We start from the raw sequence: 27144 nt of genomic DNA, 5'->3' as shown, positions 1-27144 counted from the left end.
TTATCTATGTAATTTACAAATTTAGCAACAGTGCCCTCAATTCCTTTGTCTAGATCACCAACGTATAACATGAATAGTTGTGGTTCTATAAAATTATGGTCACTGCCTGGTGGAGTTCTTCACCTTAATCTCCCTAATCACTTCTGCCCCATTACAAATCACAAATCCAGAATTGCCTGTTCCTAGTGGATTCTACCACAACCTACCACAATCTGATACATTCCACAAATTCACAGAATCCCTACAGTGTGGAAACAGGTCATTTGGCCCAACAAGTCCACACCAACTCTCTGAAGAACATCTCACCTAGACCCATTCCCCTACCCTAGAACTTGACATTTTCCCTGACTAATACAAATAACCAACACGTCCCTGAACATTTTGGTGAATTTAATATGCCAATTCACCTAACCTGCACATCTTTGGACTGTGGTAGGAATCACATGCAGACACAGGCAGAATTAGCAAATTCCACACAGACAGTTGCCCGAAGCTGGGATCAAACCCAGGTCGCTGGTGCTGTGAGACAGCAGTGCTAATCACTGGGCCACCATACCAGAATTCTATGAATTCTTTTTGTTGAGGTCCGCTACTAATCTAATTTTTCCAGTCCACCTGCATATTGAAGTGCTCCATAATTATGGTAGTAGTGCCTTTCTTCCCCACATCCTGAATCCTCGGAGGTCTGCACACAACTTCCATTGGGGTCGCTTTTTCTTATGAGGTTCCTCAACTCTATTCACACAGATTCTACACCTTCTAACTCAATAACATTTCTCACTATTGATTTCTTTTCATTTCTTACCAACAAGGCAACATCCTCCACCCACACCCCCCACTCCACCCTGCCCTCTGCCTGTCCTTGCAATAGGACATAGACCCTTTGAAATTTAGTATCCAACCATTATCCCCATTTCCATAGCAAGAATTGACTTTACCTTGGTGAATGACCGAGTGAATCAAAAATATTGGTACAGGTAGTTCTTCTACAATGTAATAGTAGCATTCTTGTGCAACCCCACATTAAGCACTGTTTCTAAAGCATAATTTTTCTGTATAGTGTTGGCAATGTAATCGCATTACAGCTAAAATACATTTTTAAAGTTTGTGCTCTAGAAACAGTGTCCGCAATTCATCAATCGTGATACAGTTTCAGTTAATGAAACGCATGTTATAGTAGAGTGACCTGTATTGTAGAAAACAACAGGATTAACGATTCAGAGGAAAGGTAGCAGAGATTACAGTATGATTGCATTTTATATCTGGTTTGAAGGGGAGAAGAGAGAGATAAAGGCTAGCATTTAAAATTTAGAAAAGGGAAACTGTGTGGCTATAAAAGCTGAACCAGCTGAAATGAACTGGGATGTTAAACTAACAGGTAGATCAGTGGACAAGCAGTGACAGACTGGGCTATTTCCAAATACTGAGAATAAGCACATTCCTACTATAAATAAAAGCTCCAAGGGGTGGACTCTCCATCCGTAGTTAACTAAAGTAGTTAATGAGAAGATCAAAGTTGAGGAAAAAGCATACAATTGCGCAAAGGTAACAGGCAGGACAAATGACAGGTCATAATACAAGAAAAGGCAGAGAATAACTCAAAGGTTAATCAGGACTAATAACTTAGAGTATGTTGGAAAGCTGGCTAGAAATGAAAAAACAGATAGCCAAAGTTTTCCTAAAAAGGAAAAGGGGAAGTAAAGTGAGAATGGGAGTTAATAGTTAATGATAAAGAAATGACGGGCGTAATCAATAAGTAGTTTTCTTCTTTCTTCATGACAGAGGATGCAAAAATATCCCAATAAAAATGTAAATTTGGAGGTTGAATGTAGAGTGGAACTTAGTGAAATTATAATCACTAGGGAAGTAACACTGAGTAGTCCGATGGACCTGCAGGTTAAGCCAAGTCTCTAGATCCAGATGGATTTCATCCTAGGGTCTTAAAAAGAGGTGGCTAATGAGATGGTAAATGTGTTGGTATTAATCTTTGAAAAATCATTAGATTTAGGATAAGTTTCATTAGACTGGTAAATAGCAAATACAACCCCTCCATTTGAGAAAGGAAGAAAGCAGAAAGCAGGAAACTATAGGCGAGTGAGCATGATGTTGGCCGTGGAAGAGCTGAGGAGTTTATAACTGAGCACTGGAGGAACTCAGGTCACGAGGAAATTCTGCTTAATTAATTTACTGGAATTCTTTGAAGCATTCAACCCAAAGTTATACATTTTGGTGTAAAAAACTGAAAGTAAGAGTATTATGTAACTGGTGCTATATCGGATAATATGAATGTAAAAAAAGATCTGTATGCCCTTGTGCAACAGTCAATGAAAATCAACAGGTAGGTGCAGCAAACAACCAAGAGTTACTGCACTTTGTTGCAAGAGGATTTGAGCCCAGAAGTAGAGATACCTCACTGCAATTATAAAGGGCTCTGATGAGACTTTACCTGTGTATTGTGTGCAGTTTTGTTCTCCCTACCCGAGAAAGGATATACTTATCAATGGAGCACAGCAGAGGTTCACTAGGCTGATACTAGGATGCAGGGCTATCCTATGAATAACAATTTGGTTTGACTGGGGGTTTGTATTCATGAGAGTTCAGAAGGATGGGAGGAGATCTGGTTGAAACATAAAATTCTAACGACTGGGCCGACTAGATGCAGGGAGCTAAAAACAGAAATTGCTGGAGAAAGTCAGCAGATCTGGCAGCATCTGTGGACAGAAAGCAGAGTTAGCATTTCAAGTTAATAAGTTTGCAGATGACACCAAAATTGGAGGTGTAGTGGACAGCGAAGAGGGTTACCTCAGATTACAACAGGATCTGGACCAGATGGGCCAATGGGCTGAGAAGTAGCAGATGGAGTTTAATTCAAATAAATGTGAGGTGCTGCATTTTGGGAAAACAAATCTTAGCAGGACTTATACACTTAATGGTAAGGTCCTAGGGAGTGTTGCTGAACAAAGAGACCTTGGAGTGCAGGTTCATAGCTCCTTGAAAGTAGAGTCGCAGGTAGATAGGATAGTGAAGGCGACGTTTGGTATGCTTTTCCTTTATTGGTCAGAGTATTGAGTACAGGAGTTGGGAGGTCATGTTGCGGCTGTACAGGACATTGGTTAGGCCACTGTTGGAATACTGCGTGCAATTCTGGTCTCCTTCCTATCGGAAAGATGTTGTGAAACTTGAAAGGGTTCAGAAAAGATTTACAAGGATGTTGCCAGGGTTGGAGGATCTGAGCTACAGGGAGAGGCTGAATAGGCTGGGGCTGTTTTCCCTGGAGCATCGGAGGCTGAGGGATGACCTTATAGAGGTTTACAAAATTATGAGGGGCATGGATAGGATAAATAGACAAAGTCTTTTCCCTGGGGTCGGGGAGTCCAGAACTAGAGGGCAGAGGTTTAGGGTGTGTGGGGAAAGATATAAAAGAGACCTAAGGGGCAATATTTTCACGCAGAGGGTGGTACGTGTATGGAATGAGCTGCCAGACGATGTGGTGGAGGCTGGAACAATTGCAACATTTAAGAGGCATTTGGATGGGTATATGAATAGGAAGGGTTTGGAGGGATATGGGCCGGGTGCTGGCAGGTGGGACTAGATTGGGTTGGGATATCTGGTCGGCATGGACAGGTTGGACTGAAGGATCTGTTTCCATGCTGTACATCTCTATGACTCTATAAGTCCAGTAACCCTTCTTCAGAACTGATACAGGGACATTTTCTCTGGTTGGGGAGTCGAGAACCGTGGGACACAGCGATGAAGAAAAACCTATTTATTCAAAGAGTAGTGAACCTGTGGAATTCTTAACCACAGATGGTTGTGGAGGATAGGTTACTGAATATATTCAAGAGATAGACAAATTTTTTTTAGATTTTAAAGGTATTCAAGGAGTATGGGAAGGAAACACAATATGATACTGAGATACAGAATCAGCTACGATCATACTGAATGGCGGAACAGGCTCACAGAGCTGAATGGCCTACTCTTGCTCCTGGTTTCTATGAGTAACATGCACTGTGGAAGCATGTTGACATTCTGAACTTACATTTGCAGAAGATATTCGTCAAGGTTCCGCATATTAAGCAATTATGCAAAGTAGGATCGCTGTTATATGGGGTAATAACTGGTTGGTTGTCAGAAAGCAGTTTCATAAACTCTCACTTGGGTTTGCAGTGTGATAAATTTGCATAGGCTAGAAACCACATATCTCGACACACAGGACTCTATTTTACGTAGACAAAATGAATTCATCCATAAATTAACTCTTTTCAATTAAAAAAGGATCACTGAAATTGCCAACCTCTGTTGCATCCCCATTACAACACCATGATCAATCAGAATCTATTAGCCTTTTATGAGAATTAAAATTGACAATTAACTGTTCTTGGTGCATTTCCATGCTAATGATAGCCCAACCCAACACCCTCTTCTCAAGCCGATCATTCACTTAGGAGAATTTAAAAACTTATATTTTGAAATAAAAAGCCTTGTTGAAGATCAGAGGGTTGCAACTGCCAGACACACAATAGTAAAGGCTGACAATTATAAGCTGATCCATAAAATTAAACCTTTATCCCATCACACCCAAAAAAAGGATGCAGTATGGGAGATTGAAAGGCAGTAGCCAGAGCAGAGAAAGGAAAGTGAAAATCAAAGGTCTAAGTTTTTCCACTGTAATAAAGTAAGGCATCTTTGTTTCGAATGCTTTAAGTTTCAAGGGAAGTCAATGGGACTTATTGTGGTTCATAACAGAGTCTGAAAAGGGACCTCAACAGGAAAATATAATTGATCAAATTAAAGCTTTAACCACATCTGGGAAATCAGAGGCAAATACTACAAGGAACATCTCTCAATTTGTTTTAAAACAATGCAGCTAAACCCCTAACTATATTAAAGTATACAGGAGTCACTCAAACTCTTTTGCTGAAGGAAGATTTAATTTCTTTCCAGAGAGTTCAATGAAAGATAAAGTATTAGTAAACAGAGTTAGCGGAGAGCGTATCCTGGTTTCATTGTACAAACTGAAATTGGAGTCCGACTTAATTTCTTAACTACTACCACAGGTCCAGATGTTATGAATTTCTGGATAGAGTTGACTACTCCTGGAATGACAACTCAGTGAATCTCAGGTTGAAGGAGTTCTGCAGTGCTATGACATGAAAAATTGAGTCTGATGAGTTAGTGGGAATACCCTCAGACTTACACACAGAAACCAAATGCACAAATACACACATATACCATAAGCATAAACATATGTGTACACCTCACACATAAACATACACCAATATTGTGTGTGTTGTGTGCACTGAAGGCTGTTTAAAGGAGGTTTACTTGATTGTTTTTATATTCAAGTACTGTGGATGCTTGAAATCTGAAATAAAAACAAACTACTGAAGAAATTGAGCAAGTCTGGCAGTAACAGAGGGGAGAAGAACAAAGTTAACATGAAGTCTGATATAACTTTGTCAAAATGGAACAGGGCTAGAAAATAATGGTTTTTATACTATTGATGAATGGGGAGGAGGAACAAACAAAACAAATAGTAAACACATCCAGAGCAAAAGACATAAGGAGTGCTAATGTTAGTGGAGAATAGATACTATTACAAAAGTTGATGCTGAAGGTTTGAATAATTGAAAATAAATTGGTTTTGCTGAAAGTAACCCCATGTAAAATCAGTGGGGTGGGGGGAGAACAGGAACCAAATAATGGAGTGCAGTCAAACTCAGAAGTTCCTGAGCTTAATGTTGAGTCCTGAAACTATAAAGTGCCTAAGGAGAAAATTAGATGCTATTTTTCCAGCTTGCATTGAGCTCCACTGGACCACTGCAGGCCTAAGACAGAAAGGAGATTAGCATGAGGTTAACACAAGATTACTTGATTAATACCTACAATAAGTGGGCTATCTTATGAGGAAAGGTTGAAAAAACTGGGTTTATTTCCACTTTGGTTTACAACAGTGTTAGAATAAATACTTGACTGGGTGAAGGAAGTGAATATCCTGTAGCCAAGTTTGCAATGACACAAAAATTGGTGGGATGCAAGTGGTAAGGTTGACAAAGGCGGGTATAGACAAATTAAGTGAGTGGTCATAAACCAGGCAGATGGAACATATGTGAGTAAATGTGAGCAAGATTAGAAAAGTTAAATATATTTAAATGGAGAGAGACTGAAGAAAGATACTGCACAGGGGGATTTGGAGAAGTCATATGTAAATCGCAAAAGCTTACATCTAAATTCAAGAGATAACAGGAAAGGCAGATGGAATGTTGGTGTTTAGTTCAAAGTGAATGAAGTATAAAAATAGGAAAACCTTGCCAAAACTATACAGAGAATTAATTAAACCACACCAAGACTACTCTGCACAGTTTTAGTCTCCTTACCTAAGACAAGATGTACTGACATTCGAGGCAGTCCAGAGAAGTTTCACTATGTTGACCCCAGGGATGGAGGGATTTTCTTATTAGTACAGGTTGAGGCTGTACTCATTGGAGTTTAAAATAATGAGAGCCAACCTTATTGAAAAAATTCTTAGATGGTGGTATGAGAGAGTAGTTGCGGAAATATCGTTTCCTCTTGTGGAAGAATCTAGGTACAGAGGGCATAATCTTAGAATAAGGCATTATCCATTTAAGAAAAAGATGAGGAATTTCTTCTCTTGGAGGTAGTGAATATGTGGAATTCTTTATTAGAGAGGGCTGTAGTGGCTGGATCATTGTTAACACAGATAAATTTTTAATCAGCAACAGAATCAATAACCATGGAGGAAAAGGCAGGAAAGTGGAGGTGAGGATTATCAGATCAGCAATGATTTCATTGAATGGCGGAGCTTGGGCATAGAGAAAGTTTTTTTTAATTAAAGAGGGCCATAAAAGAGGTGAGGAGTGGGTGGCATAATGGCTCAGTGGTTAGCACCGCTGCTTCACAGTGCCAAGGACCCAGATTCAATACTAGCTTGGGCCACTGTCTGTGTGGAGTTTGCACATTCTCCCCGTGTCTTAGCATGTTTCTGCTGGATCCTCTAGTTTCCTCCCATGATCCAAAGATGAGCAGGTTAGATGGACTGGCCTTGCTAAATTGTCTGCAGTGTCCAGGGATGATAGGCTAGCTGAATTAGCCATGATAAATGAAAGGTGGGGCATATAAAACAATGGAGATCAAAAACAGTGAAAAAAACATTATTCCTTCATCAGCTCCCCCAGTACCTCTAACATTAGCTCATACCTATACACCATCACAATCAAGGAAATACAATGATATGCTACATTCCACATCACAATAACAAGAAAATAATAAAAGATACGCTCAGATACATTTGCATCATCATTTGATCTCTTTTCCTACCTTCATAACTTCAGACCTGTTCAGCAAACTGTTCACAAATGGATCTCGAGTCAGACATGCAACAACTGTTAACACGGGGGACAGACAGCGGAAAATGGAGGCCATGACGATCGCCTTTGCCAGCCTGGGGTCTGTGGAGATGTGGGCCAGGCGCTGTCCGAGGGAAGTGAGAGATTCATATTCATCAAGTACCCCTGCAGTAAGACAGGAAGGGAGATATACTGTTGAATTTACCTCATGCATTTCTTTTAGTAATACTACTAACATCATATATTACTGAAGTGTGTTGGATCTGATGATAATAATTAATGCTTCTTACATCTGCAGCATTAGAATCAAGAATTTCTCTGCTCTCTATTGTGAAACATACTGACTGAAACAAAGCTTAATTGCCTCAAGTTTCACTCATACATGTAACTTTGCCTTACTAGACCTTACAATGTGAGAGAAATTTCCAAACAAACTTGTACTCCCCCGACATTCAAATCCTCTTGAAAGCCTCATTGTCACTTCATTGATGTCAATTTCAGTACCTCAACTCTGGCAAAGATCCAGACTCAGGATAGACCAGAGATCAAAATTTGGTCCTTTAGTTCAGCATAGCTTAGAAATGAAACTGCACTTACTCACTCACTTAATAAAAATATTCCTTTTGAATTAATTTGTAGTTGAAAACAACAATCACAAAATCCACTCCAAGCATGTTGTGATACTGAAGGAGAAAGACCTGTATTTTAGGGGCAACACACTGACTTGGCAGTGGCAATGTTTTAACTAATACACTGCGAGGAGAATTTTATTTTAAAAAGTCATGAATGAGCTCAACTGATTTTATTTTACAGATGGGATTCCTCTTGATACTGAGACCAATTCTAGTACAATCCTCAACTTCCATTAGCACAGCCAAGACAAGCAGAATCTCTCATTCTTCATGGTAAAAGGCTCAATGATCCCTGAAATGGGTTGAGAAAGCATGGCTATATCCTATCCAGTACTGCACAAAACTGCACAGGGGTCACATTTTTAGTGGGAACCCTGATCAACATTAATAAAACCAACTCAGCGCAGGATGGAAAGTAAATCTGCAAAGCTCCTGGTCAGTATGACTTAACATTTCATTAAGTCTTCTGTGCTATTAAGGATTAATGTAGAGGCCTAATTATGCAAGTTCTTTCCCAGACATGTTTGAACATGTTTTGCAGCACCCTTCCTCAGTGGCAAATTTCCAGACTTCTTGCACTCACCTATCTCCTGTAGTACCCGCACAGCCTCATTGACAGCTTTAGGATTTGGACTAGTCATTGCTTTTGACAGAAAATCTGAAGCCTGAAAAATTAAAGCGGGTGCGTGGGAAAGAGACCAAATTGGAAAAAAAAATTAAGACTCCATTTACATTTCCTCACGTAGATAAAAATACTTGCATTTATTCAGTACTTTTCAAAACACCAGACATTCCCAAAGTACCTTACAGCCAATGAAGCATTTTTTGAAGTTTAGTCACTGTTACAATGCAGGAAATACAGAAGTCAATTTCCACAAACACTAATGTGTTAATGGCTAGACAATTACTTTTTGTGACATTATAGAGGTAACGCCCATACACCTTTTCTGAAATAGTGTCATGGATTCCGAGATGTCCACTTGAGCCTGCAGACAAGGCTCGGTTTAACATCTCATGACAGCGCAGCACTGCAGTGTCAGACATGGCTGTTTTGCTCAAGTGCTACACCAGGATGTGAAGTTGGAACCTTCTGATTCAGAGGTGGGAGATACTGGTAAAAATTATTTCACCATACAGCTATACACAGGATTAGTGGACCACACTGAAACAACCAACCTAGATGAGAATGGGAGCACTGCGGCAGCAAAACTCAAGTTTAGCACTCTATGCTATGGACTGAAAAATCACCATGATATCTTCCAAGATCATCATCGGATTTAAATGAGAAACATAAATTCAAGTGTTGGTTCCTGCAGATGTTCTTGGTTGAGAGAGACAAACAGGGTTAACATTGTCAGTCCAAGGTCAGTCTTCGGAACAGAAGAGGGGTGGGAAAGTACTTTGCAGATTCTTTTTGGGTTTCATCTCTTGTCTAATCTCCTTATTCTCTTCTAACTGTCAACCTCTTCCCCATGTTTTAATTTTCCTTTTACCAATATTTACCTATTTCCTAAGTTATTATTGATTTTGCTACCACTGTTTCTAGGTGAGTATTTTAATGTCTTAAAGAACTTTCTGTAATTAAAAAAAACCTTCTCATTTTTGCTTTGCATAGGGGAGATATGGCCCCCTCCAATGGTGAATTATGCAGAGGCCCTAGAAAATACGTAATCAAGAGCCATTGGCATTCAGTTTTCTGAATAGCCCGAACAAGTTGGGACTTTTTACTGTGGAAAAGCAGTGACATTTGTGATATTCTGTTGAATTTTCTTAGGTAATAAAATGTTTTCACGAGTAGTCATGCTAGATAGATTAGAGAGTTCCAGAGAGACAGATATAACTTAATCAACTATTGAACTAAGTGCAAGGTACTATATCGCACAACTGTCAACTTCTGTAATGAATTGGCAATACAAACAGTGTCAGCAAATTCACAATAGGTATTCAAAGGAGATGGGATGAGAAATTGAATGTGACCAAGAGAAATTCATTTTATATGCGATAAATGAAACCTGGGTATGTCTCCAGTTATTTGGATACCTTTTAAGGTCTGATGAATGCAAATGTCCCAAATTGGCCTAACTTTTTTTAAGCTTGGGGTTTAAGCTCCTCGAAGGAAAAGGTGTGCCAAGTAGTGTGGGTGGGTCATAATTTACAGACACAAGAACAGGAATGAGCCCTTCACAGCATTATAACATATCTTTTATTTAATTAAATCATACCTGATCTGGGACACAGATCCATTTACCACCAATTGCTCAATGTCCACTTACTTAACAAAATTCCTTTGATTTTAATTCTAAAAATCTCAGATGTCCAAGCACTAACAGCCTTTTGGAATAGTGTTCAGATTTCCATGAGTCTTCAGGTGAAAAGGTGCTTCCTAATTTTACTCATGAATGGGGTTCAGTACTTACTTAAACAATGAACAAGAGGAAATAGTTCTGTTGCATCTACTTCACCAACATCCTCAATTTAAAGACCTCAAAAACTTATCCCTCAACTGTCTAAATTTTAGGATGTAACACCATAACAAGAGATAGGTTCATTGCAGGAGCCAGACTTTTCCTGTCCATTGTAAATGTTACTGCAGAAAAATGTCCCAAAATATTTTGTAACAGGTGAGTCAAAAACTAGACCCTGAATTAATAGAATAAACACAAGGAGGAAAAACTCGGCCAATGCCTTTCAAGAGCACAATTGATTTGAAACAGCCTACGGAGATTTACAGAGATCAAACCAGAAAGAAACAGTTCAGTTGCATGTACAAAGAAAGGTTTATGCTTTTTTTTTGGTCACAGAGAAGGTCAAGACATGAAAAGGCCCAGCCAGGAAGAAAAACCAAAAATAACTTAGAAAATTGATAAATATTTGTTAAAGAAAAAAGAAAAACATAGTGAAGTGGATGGGGATGGGAAGAAAACAGGTTAGATTAAGCGAGGGAACTGAGAGTCAGCCGATGCAGCTGGACTTGCTCAGTTTCTCTAGCACTTAGTTTAATTGAATCAACATGGACAAATACAGGCCATTCTATTATAATGCATGCTTTGTTAATGTGAATTTGCTATAACACGATTGATGAATTGGGGATACTGTTTCTATATCATAAACTTTTAAAGATCGTATCGGTTATAACGGGATTCCAATAGTATAAATGGTGCTGCTATTACGCGATTTTCTTATAATGCGGCGTTGCACAGGAGTGGAAATACTACATTATAGCTGAATCAACTGTAGGTTAATGGCCTTCTTTCACAGCTGTAATCCTATAGAAGGAAGATGAAAGGAATCCCAAAAAGTAGTGAACCACCACAAACCGTAATGTCAGGAACGTGGACTTTGGACTGCACCACGATGTTCTCCAGAGGAGTGCGCATGATTTCTGGGATTGGAAAGTCATCCATTTTCTCCAACCTCTCTTTGCTGAACAGATGGTAGGCTGTACCTGGCTGGCAGCGGCCCGCTCGCCCACGCCGCTGCTTCACATTCGATTTGGAAATCCAAACAGTATTGAGACATGAAACCTGCAACACAGAGAAATAAGCTCTACTACCCAGCATTAACTTGTTCTGAGATTTACAAAGCTTTAAAATTCTTACATTGTCCTCACTGCCACCTTTTATGCCAGTTCTCATTAAAATCAATGCGCGCTCTCTCTCTCTCTCATGCTGTCTGTTCCCCCAGTACAACCCTCATCTCGACTCCCATAAGGGACTGCAACCTGCAGCAGATCGTGCAGAAAAATTATTTAACTACCCACTGTTAGATCTGACTGGATCACAAACAACATAAGCAAGATAACATGGGTACTGAAAATCTTAAATAAAAATCAAAATATTTGGGAATACTCAACATATCAGGCAGACTCTCTGCAGAAACACCATTACCATTTTAGATCTTTCATCAGAACAAGGGTAAGAGAGAAACGTAACAACTTTTGAGCATGTGAAAACGTTGCAACATATAGGAGAGTTTGCAGGAGTCAGTTGCATCCTTCTCCACAGTTGTATGGTAACACAGGACATGACCCTCAACTAAAAGGGAAAAACTTACTTGACCTCAGGCCCGCCAATCTACTTGTCAACTGCATCTGCCCATAACAGTGTCAGAAGGAATCACCATTCCACAGTCATTGAGAAGACCACCTGCCTTCAAAGCATGAAAACCCTCCATTGTATTGATTGAGTTTGAAAAGTGCTCCCTTAAACAGCATACTTGCACAAATGCACCAAATTGTCATTCATTTTGCTATGGTTTTGACCTGGTCATCAAGCGCCCACTGTTGTGTGGCTAAGGAATTCTCGAAGATGGATTTCAAAAGGATAGTTTACTTTGTTACTAGACCATGGAAGAATACTGCAATACTGATAAGCCTGTATGTGCTAATTAGTAAGAAAAATAATGACAGTGACAGCTCAGCCAAGTTCAATGGATGGATTTCACTCATATCTCAATTACCTCTTTACAGTGAAATGGCCACTGGACCATAATATAAGGATACATTCCAGGGAAACACAAAAGTTGCAGAGTTTAACACAGACAACTGGGAGACAGTCACCAATGGCCAGTTCTGATTATTTAGAAGGACATCAGAAGAGTTAAGGAAAGAAAGCAGAGCTGGCTAAAATGACCAAAGAAAACAAGCCATGATCCTATACTTCTTCAGCCTTCAACTGCAGTAAACGTTTTAGAAACTGCCATGCCAAAGCGGGGCTCCTGAGCAACACCAGACAACAGAATTGATGAGTGAATCGCCTCAAGATGCAAGGTTGCCAGAATTACATTGAGTGAGTGTACGACAACATTGAGACTGGGGCTCCACATCAGTCTTAAAAATACATAGATCCAGCTTCAAAGCATATCATTAAACCTCTGTACTAAAAGAACAGTAGATTGTTGTTCAGACTTTTGTACAATCTACTGTTCTTTTAGTACAGAAGTTTAATGATGTGCTTTCAAGCTGGATCTTTGTATTTTTCAAAACTTTTGAAACTTGCTTGTCAGAAATTTGATTATGGTTGATCTGTACAATTTAATTTCACTCATAAATGGCCTACCTCAAATGCTTTATACTGTCTTGCTCTGGTTTCCCATCTGAAATAACTACTGAATATTTTAATCATTTCAAACCCCTTTCTTCAATCAGCCCTGAAATTTCAAATTAAGGTTTAATCAGAGTAGTTTTGACACCCGACACTGGTAGATATTTAAAAAACACGAACCTATTCTTTGTGGATAGAATGAATAAGAATGCATATTGTATATTTTTCAACTCAATAAAATAGGTGATAGTCATTCACTGGTTAATTTCTCAGGGCCCTGACCAATCAAGATCTACCTCCCTGGTTTAAACATTAAGCAAAGCCTTGCAGTTAACTATCAATCACCAATTACTTGTTAAATTCACCACATACTTAAATTGGAAAGGTTTACAGGGCAATGGAGAAAATGGAAATGGATCTAGTCAGATATTGCTTTCAAAGAGCTATTTCAGACATATTGGGCTAAATGACTACCTATTATGCTGCAGTATTCCATGATTGTGCCTATGGCTACAAATGCATCAGAATTTGCACACAGGGTTTCTGTTCCAACTATTTGCAATAGGATATGATAAACAGCATAGTAACAGGCCATTAGGCCACAATGTCAGTATTTATGCTCCACTTGAACCTCCATCACCTTTTCTCTATAGTTCTTTTTCTATATTGTTACACTTCGATGGGACAGCACACTGGGAACCAATCCCCACCATTCTGAAAGCCATCCTAAAAAGGTAAAAATTTCACCAATGTACGCAAAATTCTCAAATTTACCAATCTTTTAGACCCAGGTTGACAGAAAACATGGACCAGGTTTCTGAACTTAAGAACTACTATTTATTACATGTAAATAGATTCTAGCTATAGCTACCCAAGTATGAACTGTAAAAACATAACTCTTCTAATTAAAAGTTATCCTATATAAAACATCTACATACACACTGACATAGACTGATGAAAAAAAGGCATTTTAGGACACACAAAACAGCTGGTTCACATTTATAAAGTCACTGCCATGTTGGTTAAAAGCCACGGCTCACAGCAACTGATATAGGGAAATAAACTGGGTTTCTTGAGGCTTGCAGGATAAAGAGCTACTCTTGCCTATTCAGAAATCCCATGGCTTCTGATGGAAGATTCATATCCACAAGTTGTTTCAGTCTTAACAGCCAAACACATAGCTATTGATTGAGAAAGGCTTTTTGCCTTCGACAACTGGCCAACATTCCATAGACCAATCAGCTACTTATTGCCAACTGAATCTTATTTTTGATCTAGCTCATCTACAACTGACCTTCTCGATTGCTTGAAAAAAGAAAACAGCAGTAGAAACAACACTTACAAAAGTAACAATAATTTTTTTGTAAAAGTGTAATAATACATTCTACAATCCTTGGTTCTTAAAACAGTCTTCTTACCATTTCAGTCCACAGTTAAAAGTACACAAAATAAAAAGTAGTCTTTATATTATTTACATCATAACTATGTTCTCCCCATCCCATCTCAAATGCATTATGAACTTTGTCTTCAATTTTGTTTCTCTTCTTGCTCCAACCAATTGGTACTAATTTCCATACTTATCATTCCGATGCTGAAACGTGTCATCTGAATCCCCTAATGGATATAATGGCCTGGATTTTCCACTGGTTAGACAATGCCCAAACTCTAAAAGAATTGTTTGGGAAACTGAAATTTCTGCTGTGCAATTCTCCTATGCCTGCAAACCTATTAAGATCCTGGATCCATTGCCAATTTGTACTCTGGCAAATCTTCTTCCCATTTGGCAGCCTACAACCTGGTACCCTACCCCCCTGGCCTCCCAGCACCCTACCATCCTGATACTTCACCTTTCTGGAACCCTAACATCATATACGTTTTCTATATACTTACCCTTTGACAGCAGCTGTTAAAGAAGATGTCTGGACCTTTAAATTTCAGAATATGGCAGTCAACTGTTACAAAAAAGGAGTGTGATTTGCCTTCCTCTGATAGTTCCGCACTACAAAAGAACTTTCAGAATGAAAGTTATAGCTCCACATTTTTGAGGGAGCCCTGAGTGGAACATTCTCTCAGAAATGCAGATCTTTCTTCTTTCGTAATAAAAGATGATGGAGTGGAGATTGCCATTCCTCTGAAACCCAGAGCCTATCTTTAGTTAAGGGCCATTCTCCTCATATTGGGAAACATTCTCTCTCTAACCACACCATTAAAATCTACCAGAACTGTAAAGTCCTTCATCCAGTCATTCCTCAGTCTTCCTTTATTTCAGAAGAAACAGACTCAAAAAGCACGGAAACAGACCCTTCGGTCTAACCCGTCCATGCCAACCACATCAATCCAAAGACGAACAGGTGAGGTGAATTGGCCATGCTAAATTGCCCATAGTATTCATGGATGTGTAGGCTAGGTGCATTAGTCAGGGGGGATCATAGGGTAGGGGAATGGCTCTGGATGGGTTACTCTTCAGCGGGTCGGTGTGGACTCGTTGGGCCGAAGGACCTGTTTTCACACTGCAGGGATTCTATGATTTTGCATAATATGACAACCAGAAAAACACATGCCTAAGTGTTGTCTTACTAAGGTTTAATATTGATTTAGTTTAATTTCCCTTAACAATACTAACAGGCTAGAAATAGAAACCAGGTGCTTGGCATTTTTTTTAAAATGCTATGGCGATTTTACAGTGACTAGCTCGTTTTGTTTCTCTACCCCTTCCAAACTTACACCTATCATGTACAGTAATAAATTAACTCCCTGATTCTGATTCTAAATCCAAATTGTTAATATAAACTGTAAACAGCAATGGCCTCGCAACTGATTCTTGTGGAAAAACCACTTGCCATATTCTGCCAACCTTAATAGCTATCCATAATTCCTATTCTCTTTTCTGTTTTGAAAAGAGCTAGAAACCTATTTTGTAACCGTGGCAGATGGTGAAACTTGAATTCAGTAAAATCCAGAATTAAAAGGTGTTCTAATAGCAACCACTGTTGATTGTCACTAAAACAACTTGTCTGGTTCACTAACGTTCTTTAGGGACATAAATCTGCTGTCCTTATGTAATCTGATCTATATGTGAATCTAGAACCAGAGCAACGTACATGACACTGAATTGCCCTCTGAAATGGTCTAGATCGCCCATAACTTCGAGGGGAATTAGAGACAGGGAGCAAATGCTGATCCTGCCAGTGATAACTACATCCCAAAAAACTTATTCTGCCATTGGTCCTCTGACACCAATCATTAGTCTTGGATTTGATTCAGCCTTAGGCAACTGTTTGTGTAGAGTTTGCACATTCTCCCCATGCCTGCATGGATTTCCTCCGGGTGCCTCGTTTTCCTCCCACAATCCAAAGATGTGCAGATGGATTGGCCATGCTAAATTGCCGAAAGTGTCCAGGAATGTGTAGGCTAGGAGATTTAGATAAGATAAATGAGGGTTACAGGGATAGGGTAGGGTGCTTTTCGGAGGGTCGGTGTGGACTCAACGGGATGAATGGCCTCTTTCCGCACTGTAGGGATTCTGCAATACAATATCTATTCAGTTAAAGCAAAATACTGCAAATTGAGATTGTAAATAAAGGGGAAAAGTGCTGGAGAAACTCAGCAGGTCTGGGAACATCTGTGGAGAGAGAAATAGTTAATGAGTTTTCTTTGGAAATGTTAACTCTGTTTCTCTGTCCGCAAATGTTCCCAGACCTGAATTTCTCCTGCACTTTCTGCTTTTATTTACAACTCTCCAGTGATATGAATATTAACCTGTCTGTCCTTTATTCGTCCTATTTCCCATCACAACTATCTTTTATATATTTATTAATATATCCATAAAATATTTTACTTTTTTTCACATATTCATGAGATAGAGATGTTGCTAGAAAGAACAATAGCTGTTGCTCATCCTTAATGGCCCTTGAGCTGAAGGCTTGGCTTGGCCATTTCTGAAGGCAGTTAAAAGCCAATCATATTGCTCTAGATCAGGCGTGGTGAACCAGCTAGACCAGATAGAGATGGAAGATTTACTCCCCTAAAGGAAGTTAGTGAATTAGTTGGGGTTAGCTTCATCTTCCAGAGTTGTAACTCAAATTTAAATCCCATCAGCTATTTTGGTGGGAGGTGAAACTATGTTTTAACCTGGGCCTCTGGATTATTTATTCAGTGATAGAACCACCATTTCCTCAAATTATGTTCCTCAGTAATTTGATTCATAGTTCCTTGCTGCCTTCCACACTGCTTTTTCTGACTTCTCTCCTCCTCTCATTGCATTCACTTTTATCCTGCACTTCTCTGTGCATGGAATGTATGCTCCTTTCGTAACCCTCAATCATTCCCATGTGTCATTATTCATGCATGAACTCCCACATGCCTAGTTTTTTCAATCCTGTTAGCAGAATATATTTTCCCAGCATTTTGATAAACACAGTCTTAAATATTGCCAAAGAGAGAGACATATTGCAGGGTAATGTAAAACAAAGAACTATGGATACTGGAAAGCTGAAACAAACAAAACCATAACTTGCTGGACTGCTTGAGAAATGGGAAGTATAGCAACGTCTGTGGAGAGAAAACAGAGTTTATGCTTCGAGTCCTGTGATATTTCTTCAAAGCTAGAAGCAGCTAGGAAAAGGTGTTATCAATGCTAATGACCAGGGAGGTGGTGGAACATGGTGGGGGAGAAGTTGAAAAAGGAACAAGTAAATTGGTGGAGCAGGAGCCCAGAGACAGAAAAATAGGGTAAGCAAACAAGTTGATGGGTGATGGTAGAACAGGAAAGAAAAGCTAGATAGATGATAATGGGGACTATGACTAGTTGCAAATGGGTTGGCTGTGACAAATTTCATAGTAGCACCTAGGCTAGTGGTGGTAGGTAACAGACAAGGATGGGGTATTCATACTCTGAAATTATTAAAATCAATGTTGAGTCCTGAGTGCTGTAAGGTCCTTAAGTGGAAGATAGTTGTTGCTTCTTGAATTGAGCATCACTGACGCATTTCAGCAGGCCTGAGACAGAAATACTGGCATGGGAGCATGGTGATGTATTGAAGTGGCAGCCAACTGGAAGCTCAAGGCCCCCGAGGAAGATGGCATCATCAGAACAGATGTGACAGAGAAACTGGGAGAATGGAATAGAGTACTTACAGGAAGCAGGGTAAGAAGATATATACTGAAAATGTGTTGCTGGAAAAGCGCAGCAGGTCAGGCAGCATCCAAGGAACAGGAGAATTGACATTTCGGGCATAAGCCCTTCTTCAGCCCTTCTTCCTGAAGAAGGGCTTATGCCTGAAACGACGATTCTCCTGTTCCTTGGATGCTGCCTGACCTGCTGCGTTTTCCAGCAAAACATTTTCAGCTCTGATCTCCAGCATCTGCAGTCCTCACTTTCTTCTCTAAGAAGATATATAATCAAGGGAACTGTGGGTGTTGGTGGGTTTGTAATGGATTTCAGTGGTGAGCCTATCTCCAGAAACAGAAACAGAAAGATTACGGAAGGGAATTGAGAAGTCAGGGATGGCCTCAGGTGAAGGTGACAGCAGGATGGAAATTGAAAGCACACTGATAAATATTTCCAATCCGAGATAAGAGGGGGAAGCAGCACCAATGATGTCATCAATGTACTGATAAATATATACATGACAGAGTTGTGGGGAGGGACTGAAGTAGGACTGGAACATGTACCCCACAATAAAACAAGTATAATTGGGGCCCATGCAGAGATAGACAACTCTTTGACCTGAAGTAAGCGAGAGGAGTTATATGAGAAATTATTCAAAGTAAGACGCGTTTGGCCAGGCAGAGGAGGGTTGCAGTGTAGAATTAAGACAATTCGAGCCTTCTTCTGAGGAAGAACCTTATGACAATCTAAAACTCTCTGGGAAACACTCTAGAAACCAAATTTTATGGCTTGTCTGCCTCTCCCAGTCGATGTTAAAGAGTAAAATTTCCCATTAAGACCACTTTGCCTTGAATACATAGTTATCTAATTTCAGTATTTATACAATCTAGCAAATTTGAGCTGCTACCAGTTGTCTATATATGACACCTATTGTGGTTTTAGTTCCACAGTTTCAACCAAACGGTGTCAACTGGGTGCCTTCCCCTCACTGCATCTCCCTCACCAGAGAGGGATTCTGGTTCTAATCAGGAATGCTACTCCACACCTTTCTGCCATTTTCTCTATTCCCCCTTAAAACTTAAGAACCTGGCATGTTTAGTTACCAGTCCTGACCATTCTGCAATATAAATGGCTACGACTAGATTGTTTCAAATTTGAAGTTTGCCTGCAGCTCCATTTAACTTGTTCCCCGTGCATTTGAACTCCAATTTTGGCTGTACAATTTATCCTGTTGTTCAGCATCTTTTTATTAATTCTCCCTCTGGTTTCACTCAATACACTTTTTATAGCTTTGCTTTGTTCATTAAACTGGCCCTGTTTGTTTATCCGATTATCTTTTGACTTCTCTTCAACTGTTGATCTGCTCTTGTTCACCTGCCATACTAATTTAAATCTCTTACGTGGCACCAACAAAGCTTCCCATTAGAATATTGGTGCTCCTCCAATTTAGGTGTAACCTGCTATTTTCGTATGGGTCCCACCTGCCCTGAAAGAGATCCCAATAATCCAGATATCTGAATCCCTCAATCTTGCACCAGCTCTATAGCCACGTATTCAGCTGTATTATCTTCCGATTTCTGGCCTCACTTGCACATGGCACAGAGAGTAATCCTGAAATTTATGAACAGAAGGAACTTGCAGGTGTTGGTGTTCCCATGTATCTGTTGCACATAGAGTCATAGAGGTGTACAGCATGGAAACAGACCCTTCGGTCCAACTCGTCCATGCTGACCAGATATCCCAACCTAACCTAGTCCTACTTGCAAGCACCCAGGCGATATCCCTCCAAATCCTTCCTATTCATATACCCATCCAGATGCCTTTTAAATGTTGCAATTGTACTAGCCTTCACCACTTCCTCTGGCAGCCCATTCCATACATGTAACACCCTCTGCGTGAAAAGATAGCCCCTTAGGTCCCTTGTATATTTTTCCCCTCTCACCCTAAATCTTTGCCCTCTAGTTCTGGACTCTCACACCCCAAGGAAAAGACTTTTGTCTATTTATCCTATCCATGCTCCTCAAGATTTCATAAACCTCTACAAGGGCACCTCTCAGCCTCCGACGCTCCAGGGAAAATAGCCCTAGCCTATTCATCCCCTCCCAATAGCTCAAATCCTCCAACTCTGGCAACATCCTTGTAAATCTTTTCTGAACCCTTTCAAGTTTCAGAACATTCTTCCGATAGGAAGGAGATCAGAATTGCACATAATATTCCAAAAGTGGCCTAACCAATGTCCTGTACAGCCCAACATGACCTCTCAACTACTAAACTCCTGACCAATAAAGGAAAAGCATACCAAACGCCTCCTTCACTATTCTATCTACATGCGATTCTACTTTCAAGGAGTTAAGAAACAGCACTCCAAGGTCTCTTTGTTCAGCAACACTCTCTAGGATCTTACCATTAAGTGTATAAGTCCTGCTAAGATTTGCTTTCCCAAAATGCTTTCCCTCACATTTATCTGAATTAAACTCCATCTGCCACTCCTCAGTCCGTAGGCCCATCTGATCAAGATTCCGTTGTAATCAGAGGTAATCTTCCTCGCTGTCCACTACACCTCCAATTTTGGTGTCATCTGCAAACTTACTAACTATAGCTCTTAGGCTCACAAGTAAATCATTTATACAAATGACGAAAAGTAGTGGATCCAGCACAGATCCTTGTGACACTCCACTGGTCTCAGGCCTCCAGTCTGAAAAACAACCCTCCACCACCACCCTCTGCCTTCTACCTTCGAGCCAGTTCTGTATCTAAATGGCTAGTTCTCCCTGTATTCCATGAAATCTAACCTTGCTAATCAGTCTCCCATGGAGAACCTTGTCAAACACCTTACTGAAATCCATATAGATCACGTCTACTGCTCTGTCCTCATCAATCCTCTTTGTTAATTCTTCAGAAAACTCAATCAAGCTCATAAGACATGATTTCCCATGCACAAAGCCATGTTGACTATCCCTAATTAGTCCTTGCCTTTCCAAATACATGTACATCCTGTCCCTCAGGATTCTCTCCAACAACTTGCCCACCACCAACGTCAGGTCCACCAGTCTATAGCTCCCTGGCTTGTCCTCTCCACCTTTCTTAAATAGTGGCACCACATTAGCCAACCTCCAGTCTTTTCGCACCTCACCTATGACTATTGATGATACAAATATCTCAGCAATGGGCCCAGCATCACTTTCCTAGATTCCCACAGAGGTCTGGAGCACACCTGATCAGGTCCTGGGTGTTTATCCACTTTTATGCATTTCAAGACATCCAGCACCCCCTCCTCTGTAACATGGACATTTTTCAAGGTGTCACAATCTATTTCCCCACAGTCTATATCTTCCATATCCTTCTCCACAGTAAACACTGATGCAAAGTACTTGTTTAGTATCTCCCCCATCCCTCCTGCAGTTCCACACAAAGGCCACCTTGCTGAACTCTGAGGGGAAAGTGAGGACAGCAGATGCTGGAGATCAGAGCTGAAAATGTGTTGCTGGAAAAGCGCAGGTCAGGCAGCATCCAAGGAGCAGGAGAATTGACGTTTTGGGCATGAGCCCTTCTTCAAATTTGATTCATGAAGAAGGGCTCATGCCCGAAACGTCGATTCTCCTGCTCCTTGGATGCTGCCTGACCTGCTGCGCTTTTCCAGCAACACATTTTCAGCTCTGATCTCTGAGGGGCCCCATTCTCTCCCAAGTCACCCTTTTGTCCTTCATGTATTTGTAAAAACCCCTTGGATTCTTCTTAACTCTATTTGCCAAAGCTATCTCATGTCCTCTTTTTTCCCTCCTGATTTCCCTCTTAAATATACTCCTACTGCTTTTATACTCTTTGGAGGATTCACTCGATCTATCCTGTCTATACCTGACATATGCTTCCTTCTTTTTCTTAATCAAACCCTCAACTTCTCGAGTCATCCAGCATTCCCTACACCTACCGGCCTTTCCTTTCACCCTAACAGGAATGTACTGTCTCTGGACTCGCGTTATCTCATTTCTGAAGGTTTCCCATTTTCCAACCGTCCCGTTACCTGCGAAAATTTGCCCCCATCAGCTTTTGAAAGTTCTTGCCTATTACTGTCAAAATTTTGCCTTCCTCCAATTTAGAACTTCAACTTTTAGATCTGGTCTATTCTTTTCCATCACTATTTTAAAACTAATAGAATTATGGTTGCTGGCCAAAAAGTGCTTCCCCATGACACTTCAGTCACCTGCCCTGCCTTATTTCCCAAAAATAGGTCAAGTTTTGCACCTTCTCTAGTAGGTACATCGACATACTGAATCAGAAAATTTTCTTGTACACACAAATTCCTCTCCATCTAAACCCTTAACACTATGGCAGTCTGTCTATGTTTGGAAAGTTAAAATCCCCTACCATAACCATCCTATTATTCTTACAGATAGCTGAGATCTCCTTACAAATTTGTTTCTCAATATCCCTCAGGGGATCTATAATACAATCTCACTAAGGTGATCATCCCTTTCCTATTTCTCAGTTCCAAATAAATTCCCTGGATGTATTTCTGGGAATACCCTCCCTCAGTACAGCCGCAATGCTGTCCCTTATCAAAATCGCCACTCCCCCTCCTCTGTTGTCTCCCTTTTTGTCCTTCCTGTAGCATTTGTATCCTGGATCATTAAGCTGCCAGTCCTGTCCATCCCTGAGCCACGTTTCTGTAATTGCTATGATATCGCAGTCCCATGTTCCTAACCATGCCCGAGTTCATCTGCCTTCCCTGTTAGGCACTTGGCGTTAAAATAAATGCAGTTTAATTTATCAGTCATACATTGTTCTCTGCTTTGTCCCTGCCTGCCTTGACTGTTTGACTATCTTCTGTTCTCAACTGTACCAGTCTCAGATTGATCTATTTCCTTACTATCTTCCTGAGTCCCACCTCAGCCCTCAGCCCAGCCCCCCCTTCCCTGCCCCTACCCCCCCACCAACCTCCTTACTAGTTTAAATCCTCCTGAGCAACTCCAGCAAATCTCCCTGCCAGTATATTAGTCCCCTTCCAATTTAGGTGCAATCCGTCCTTCTTGTACAGTCACTTCGAACCCAGAGGAGTTTCCAATGATTCAAAAATGTGAAATCTTCTCCCAAACACCAGCTCCTCAGCCATGCATTCATCTGCTCTATCCTCCTATTCCTACCTTCACTAGTTCGTAGCACACCGGGAGTAATCCAGATATTACTACACTCAAGGACCTCCTTTTTAAATTCCTGTTTAACTCTCTGTAATCTCTCTTTAGAATTTCATCCTTTTCCCTTCTTATGTTGTTGGTTCCAATGTGCACAGTGACCTCTTGCTGGCCCCTCTCCCCCTTAAGAATATTCTGCACCCTCTCTGAGACATTCTTGATCCTAGCACCAGGGAGGCAACACACTATTCTGATTTTTCACTGCTGGCCAGAGAAAAGTCTGTCTGTGCCTCGGACTAGACAGTCCCCTAACACAATCGATCTCTTAGAAGCCTACATACCCCCTCGTTGCATTCGAACTTGGCTGTTCCTGCTACATTCCCGTGAGAATCCATCAGTCCCTACATTTTCCAAAAAAGCATATTTGTTTGAAATGGGGATAGCCACGAAGACTACTGCGCTACCTGCCTACCTCCCTCACCTTTCCTGGAGTTAACCCATCTATGTGACTGTATCTGTGACTTTTCTCCATTCCTATAACTGCCATCCATCACACCCTGTTGCTCTTGTAAATTCCTCATTGCCTTTAACTGTCGCCCAAACTGATCCATCCAATCTGGTCGGATTCGCAACCCACGGCATTTATTGTAGATATAATCCTCAGTAACACCTAAACTTTCCCTAAACTCCCACATCCGACAAGAACAACAAATCACTCTACTTAGGGCCATTTTTGCTTCTTTCAATCTACAAACCCAGAAAATAGCACCATCTTATTCCTCTACAAAACCCTGCTCCACGCTAATTTCGTACTTAGAGCTTATATCTTTAAGTTTAATCAAGAGACAAATCTCAAATAAAACATAATTAAGACAGAACCCACTCTACTTACTATTGTAGATTTACAGCAAGGCTATACTTAAAACTATTCACTTATTTGTTTCTGTGCTATGACCTCTCCCAAACAGGTTCCTCCAAGATCAGTTGTGAATTTCACTGTTTGTTAATTTTCCTAGACGCACTCCGATGTCCAGCAATACATGAATTCAATAGCAAAGGCATTAACTAACACAGGTTCACTGCTGTGTCAGTTAGCAGTGTGTGTTTCTTTCTCTCTCTCTCTCTCTCTCTCTCGTGCACTGACTGACCATGTGTTGCTTTTGTCTGACCCTCTCCATTTTAAAGTGCTGTTGTTCTCATTTTTTTTCCCCAAAGTTCCAAAACAATGCAACAGCATATAAAACAGTAATTGCTGCTCCTGGAATTCTAGGAAATCACCTCCAACACCTTAAATACCTCAAAAAGGTGCAGCCTGTTACAGTCATGCCTGCCTCAGTGACATAGGTTGTTGTTGTGGTTCTGTTCGCCGAGCTGGAAGTTTTTGTTGCAAACGTTTCGTCCCCTGGCTAGGCGACATCATCAGTGCTTGGGAGCCTCCTGCGAAGCGCTTCTTTGATGTTTCCTCCGGTGTTTATAGTGGTCTGTCCCTGCCGCTTCCGGTTGTCAGTTTCAGCTGTCGCGATAGTGGTTGGTATATTGGGTCCATGTCGATGTGTTTGTTGATGGAGTTTGTGGATGAATGCCATGCCTCGAGGAATTCCCTGGCTGTTCTCTGTCTGGCTTGTCCCAGTCGAATTCATGTTGCTTGTTGTCTGCGTGTGTGGCTACTAAGGATAGCTGGTCGTGTTGTTTCGTGGCTAGTTGATGTTCATGTATGCGGATTGTTAGCTGTCTTCCTGTTTGTCCTATATAGTGTTTTGTGCAGTCCTTGCATGGTATTTTGTACACTACATTAGTTTTGCTCATGTTGGGTATCGGGTCCTTCGTTCTGGTGAGTTGTTGTCAGAGCGTGGCTGTTGGTTTGTGTGCCGTTATGAGTCCTAGGGGTCGCAGTAGTCTGGCTGTCAGTTCTGAGATGCTCCTGATGTATTGTAGTGTGGCTAGTCCTTTTGCTTGTGGTATGTCCTCGTTCCATGGTCTTTCTCTTAGGCATCTGTTGATGAAGTTGCGCGGGTATCCGTTTTTGGCGAATACCTTGTATAGGTGTTCCTCTTCTTCTTTTTGCAGTTCTGGTCTACTGCAGTGTGTTGTGGCCCTTTTGAATAGTGTCCTGATGCAGCTTCGTTTGTGTGTGTTGGAGTGGTTACTTTCATAGTTTAGGACTTGGTCTGTGTGTGTGGCTTTCCTGTATACCCTTGTAGTGAATTCTCCGTTCGGTGTTCTCTGTACCATCACGTCTGGGAATGGGAGTTGGCTATCCTTTTCTTCTTCTCTCGTGAATCGGATTCCTGTGAGTGTGGCATTGATGATCCGGTGTGTTTTTTCTATTTTCGTGTTTTTAATGATTACAAACGTGTCATCGACATATCTGACCCAGAGTTTGGGTTGAATTTGTGGTAGGACTGTTTGTTCTAACCTTTGCATAACTGCCTCTGCTATGAGTCCCGAGATTGGTGATCCCATGGGTGTTCCGTTGATTTGTTCGTATATCTGGTTGTTGAATGTGAAGTGTGTTGTGAGGCACAAGTCCAGTAGTTTAAGTATGTCGTCTTTGTTGATAGGTTCAGCGTCCTGTTTTCTGTTCTGTGTGTCCAGTAGGTTGGCTATTGTTCCTCTGGCTAGGGTTTTGTCAATCGAAGTGAACAGTGCCGTCACGTCGAATGATATCATGGTTTCTTCTTTGTCTATGTGTATATTTCTGATGATGTCCAAGAATTCCTGTGTTGATTGTATACAGTGTTTGGATCCGCTGACCAGGTGTTTCAGTTTCTGTTGTAGTTCTTTGGCCAGTTTGTATGATGGTGTCCCTGGTAGTGATACTATGAGTCTGAGTGGGATGTCTGGTTTGTGTACTTTAGGTAATCCATAGAATCTGGGGGTGTTGTTGCTTTCTGGTTTCATTCTTTGTAGGTCAGCTCTGGTTATCTGTCCGTTTTTTTGTAGATTCCTTAGTGTGTTATTTATCCTATTGGTGAGTTGTGGTGTGGGGTCAAATTCCTTCATTTGGTAGGTGTTGATATCTGCAAGTAGTTGTTGTGCTTTTTGGATGTAATCAGATTTATCTAGGATGACCGTCATTCTGCCTTTACCTGCTGGTAGTATGATTATGTTCTTATCGTTTCTTAGTGATTTCAGTGCTTCCCTCTCCTTGGTGTTGAGGTTATGTGTTTGTCTTTTCCTTATTATCATAGGTACGACAGTTTGTCTCACTGTTTGTTGTGTCTCTTCTGTCAGTCCATTGTTCCTGAGTGTGCATTCTAGTGCTGCTAGGAAGTCTGCTGTCTTGGCGTCCCTGTGGTTGTAGTTGAGTCCCTTGGCCAGTATTGTTCTTTCCATGTCTGTGAGCTGTCTGTGGGAGACACTATTCAAAAGGGCCACAACACACTGCAGAACACCAGAACTGCAAAAAGAAGAAGAGGAACACCTATACAAGATATTCGCCAAAAACGGATACCCGCGCAACTTCATCAACAGATGCCTAAGAGAAAGACCATGGAACGAGGACATACCACAAGCAAAAGGACTAGCCACACTACAATACATCAGGAGCATCTCAGAACTGACAGCCAGACTACTGCGACCCCTAGGACTCATAACGGCACACAAACCAACAGCCACGCTCTGACAACAACTCACCAGAACGAAGGACCCGATACCCAACATGAGCAAAACTAATGTAGTGTACAAAATACCATGCAAGGACTGCACAAAACACTATATAGGACAAACAGGAAGACAGCTAACAATCCGCATACATGAACATCAACTAGCCACGAAACAACACGACCAGCTATCCTTAGTAGCCACACACGCAGACAACAAGCAACATGAATTCGACTGGGACAAGCCAGACAGAGAACAGCC

At 40.8% G+C, this 27144-nt stretch overlaps 1 protein-coding gene across 1 annotated transcript in view; it reads right to left on the bottom strand.

The window, feature by feature from the left end:
* dhx30 (DEAH (Asp-Glu-Ala-His) box helicase 30) overlaps positions 1-27144 on the bottom strand; it is an 88194-nt gene that overhangs the window by 24263 nt on the left and 36787 nt on the right. The window contains exons 12-14 of the mRNA XM_043687996.2: positions 11317-11523; positions 8583-8664; positions 7339-7532 (exon numbers count right to left, since the gene is read on the bottom strand). Coding sequence (XP_043543931.2) covers positions 7339-7532; positions 8583-8664; positions 11317-11523 — 483 coding nt within the window. The remainder of the gene's footprint in view (positions 1-7338; positions 7533-8582; positions 8665-11316; positions 11524-27144) is intronic.

The sequence above is a fragment of the Chiloscyllium plagiosum genome, unplaced genomic scaffold, assembly GCF_037043375.1.
Source record: "Chiloscyllium plagiosum isolate Xiang-an unplaced genomic scaffold, Cpla_swu_hap1 HiC_scaffold_4, whole genome shotgun sequence".
Taxonomy (NCBI): Eukaryota; Metazoa; Chordata; class Chondrichthyes; order Orectolobiformes; family Hemiscylliidae; genus Chiloscyllium; species Chiloscyllium plagiosum.
Note: the sequence above shows the minus strand (reverse complement) of the source record. Positions and strands in the feature narration are given on the sequence as shown.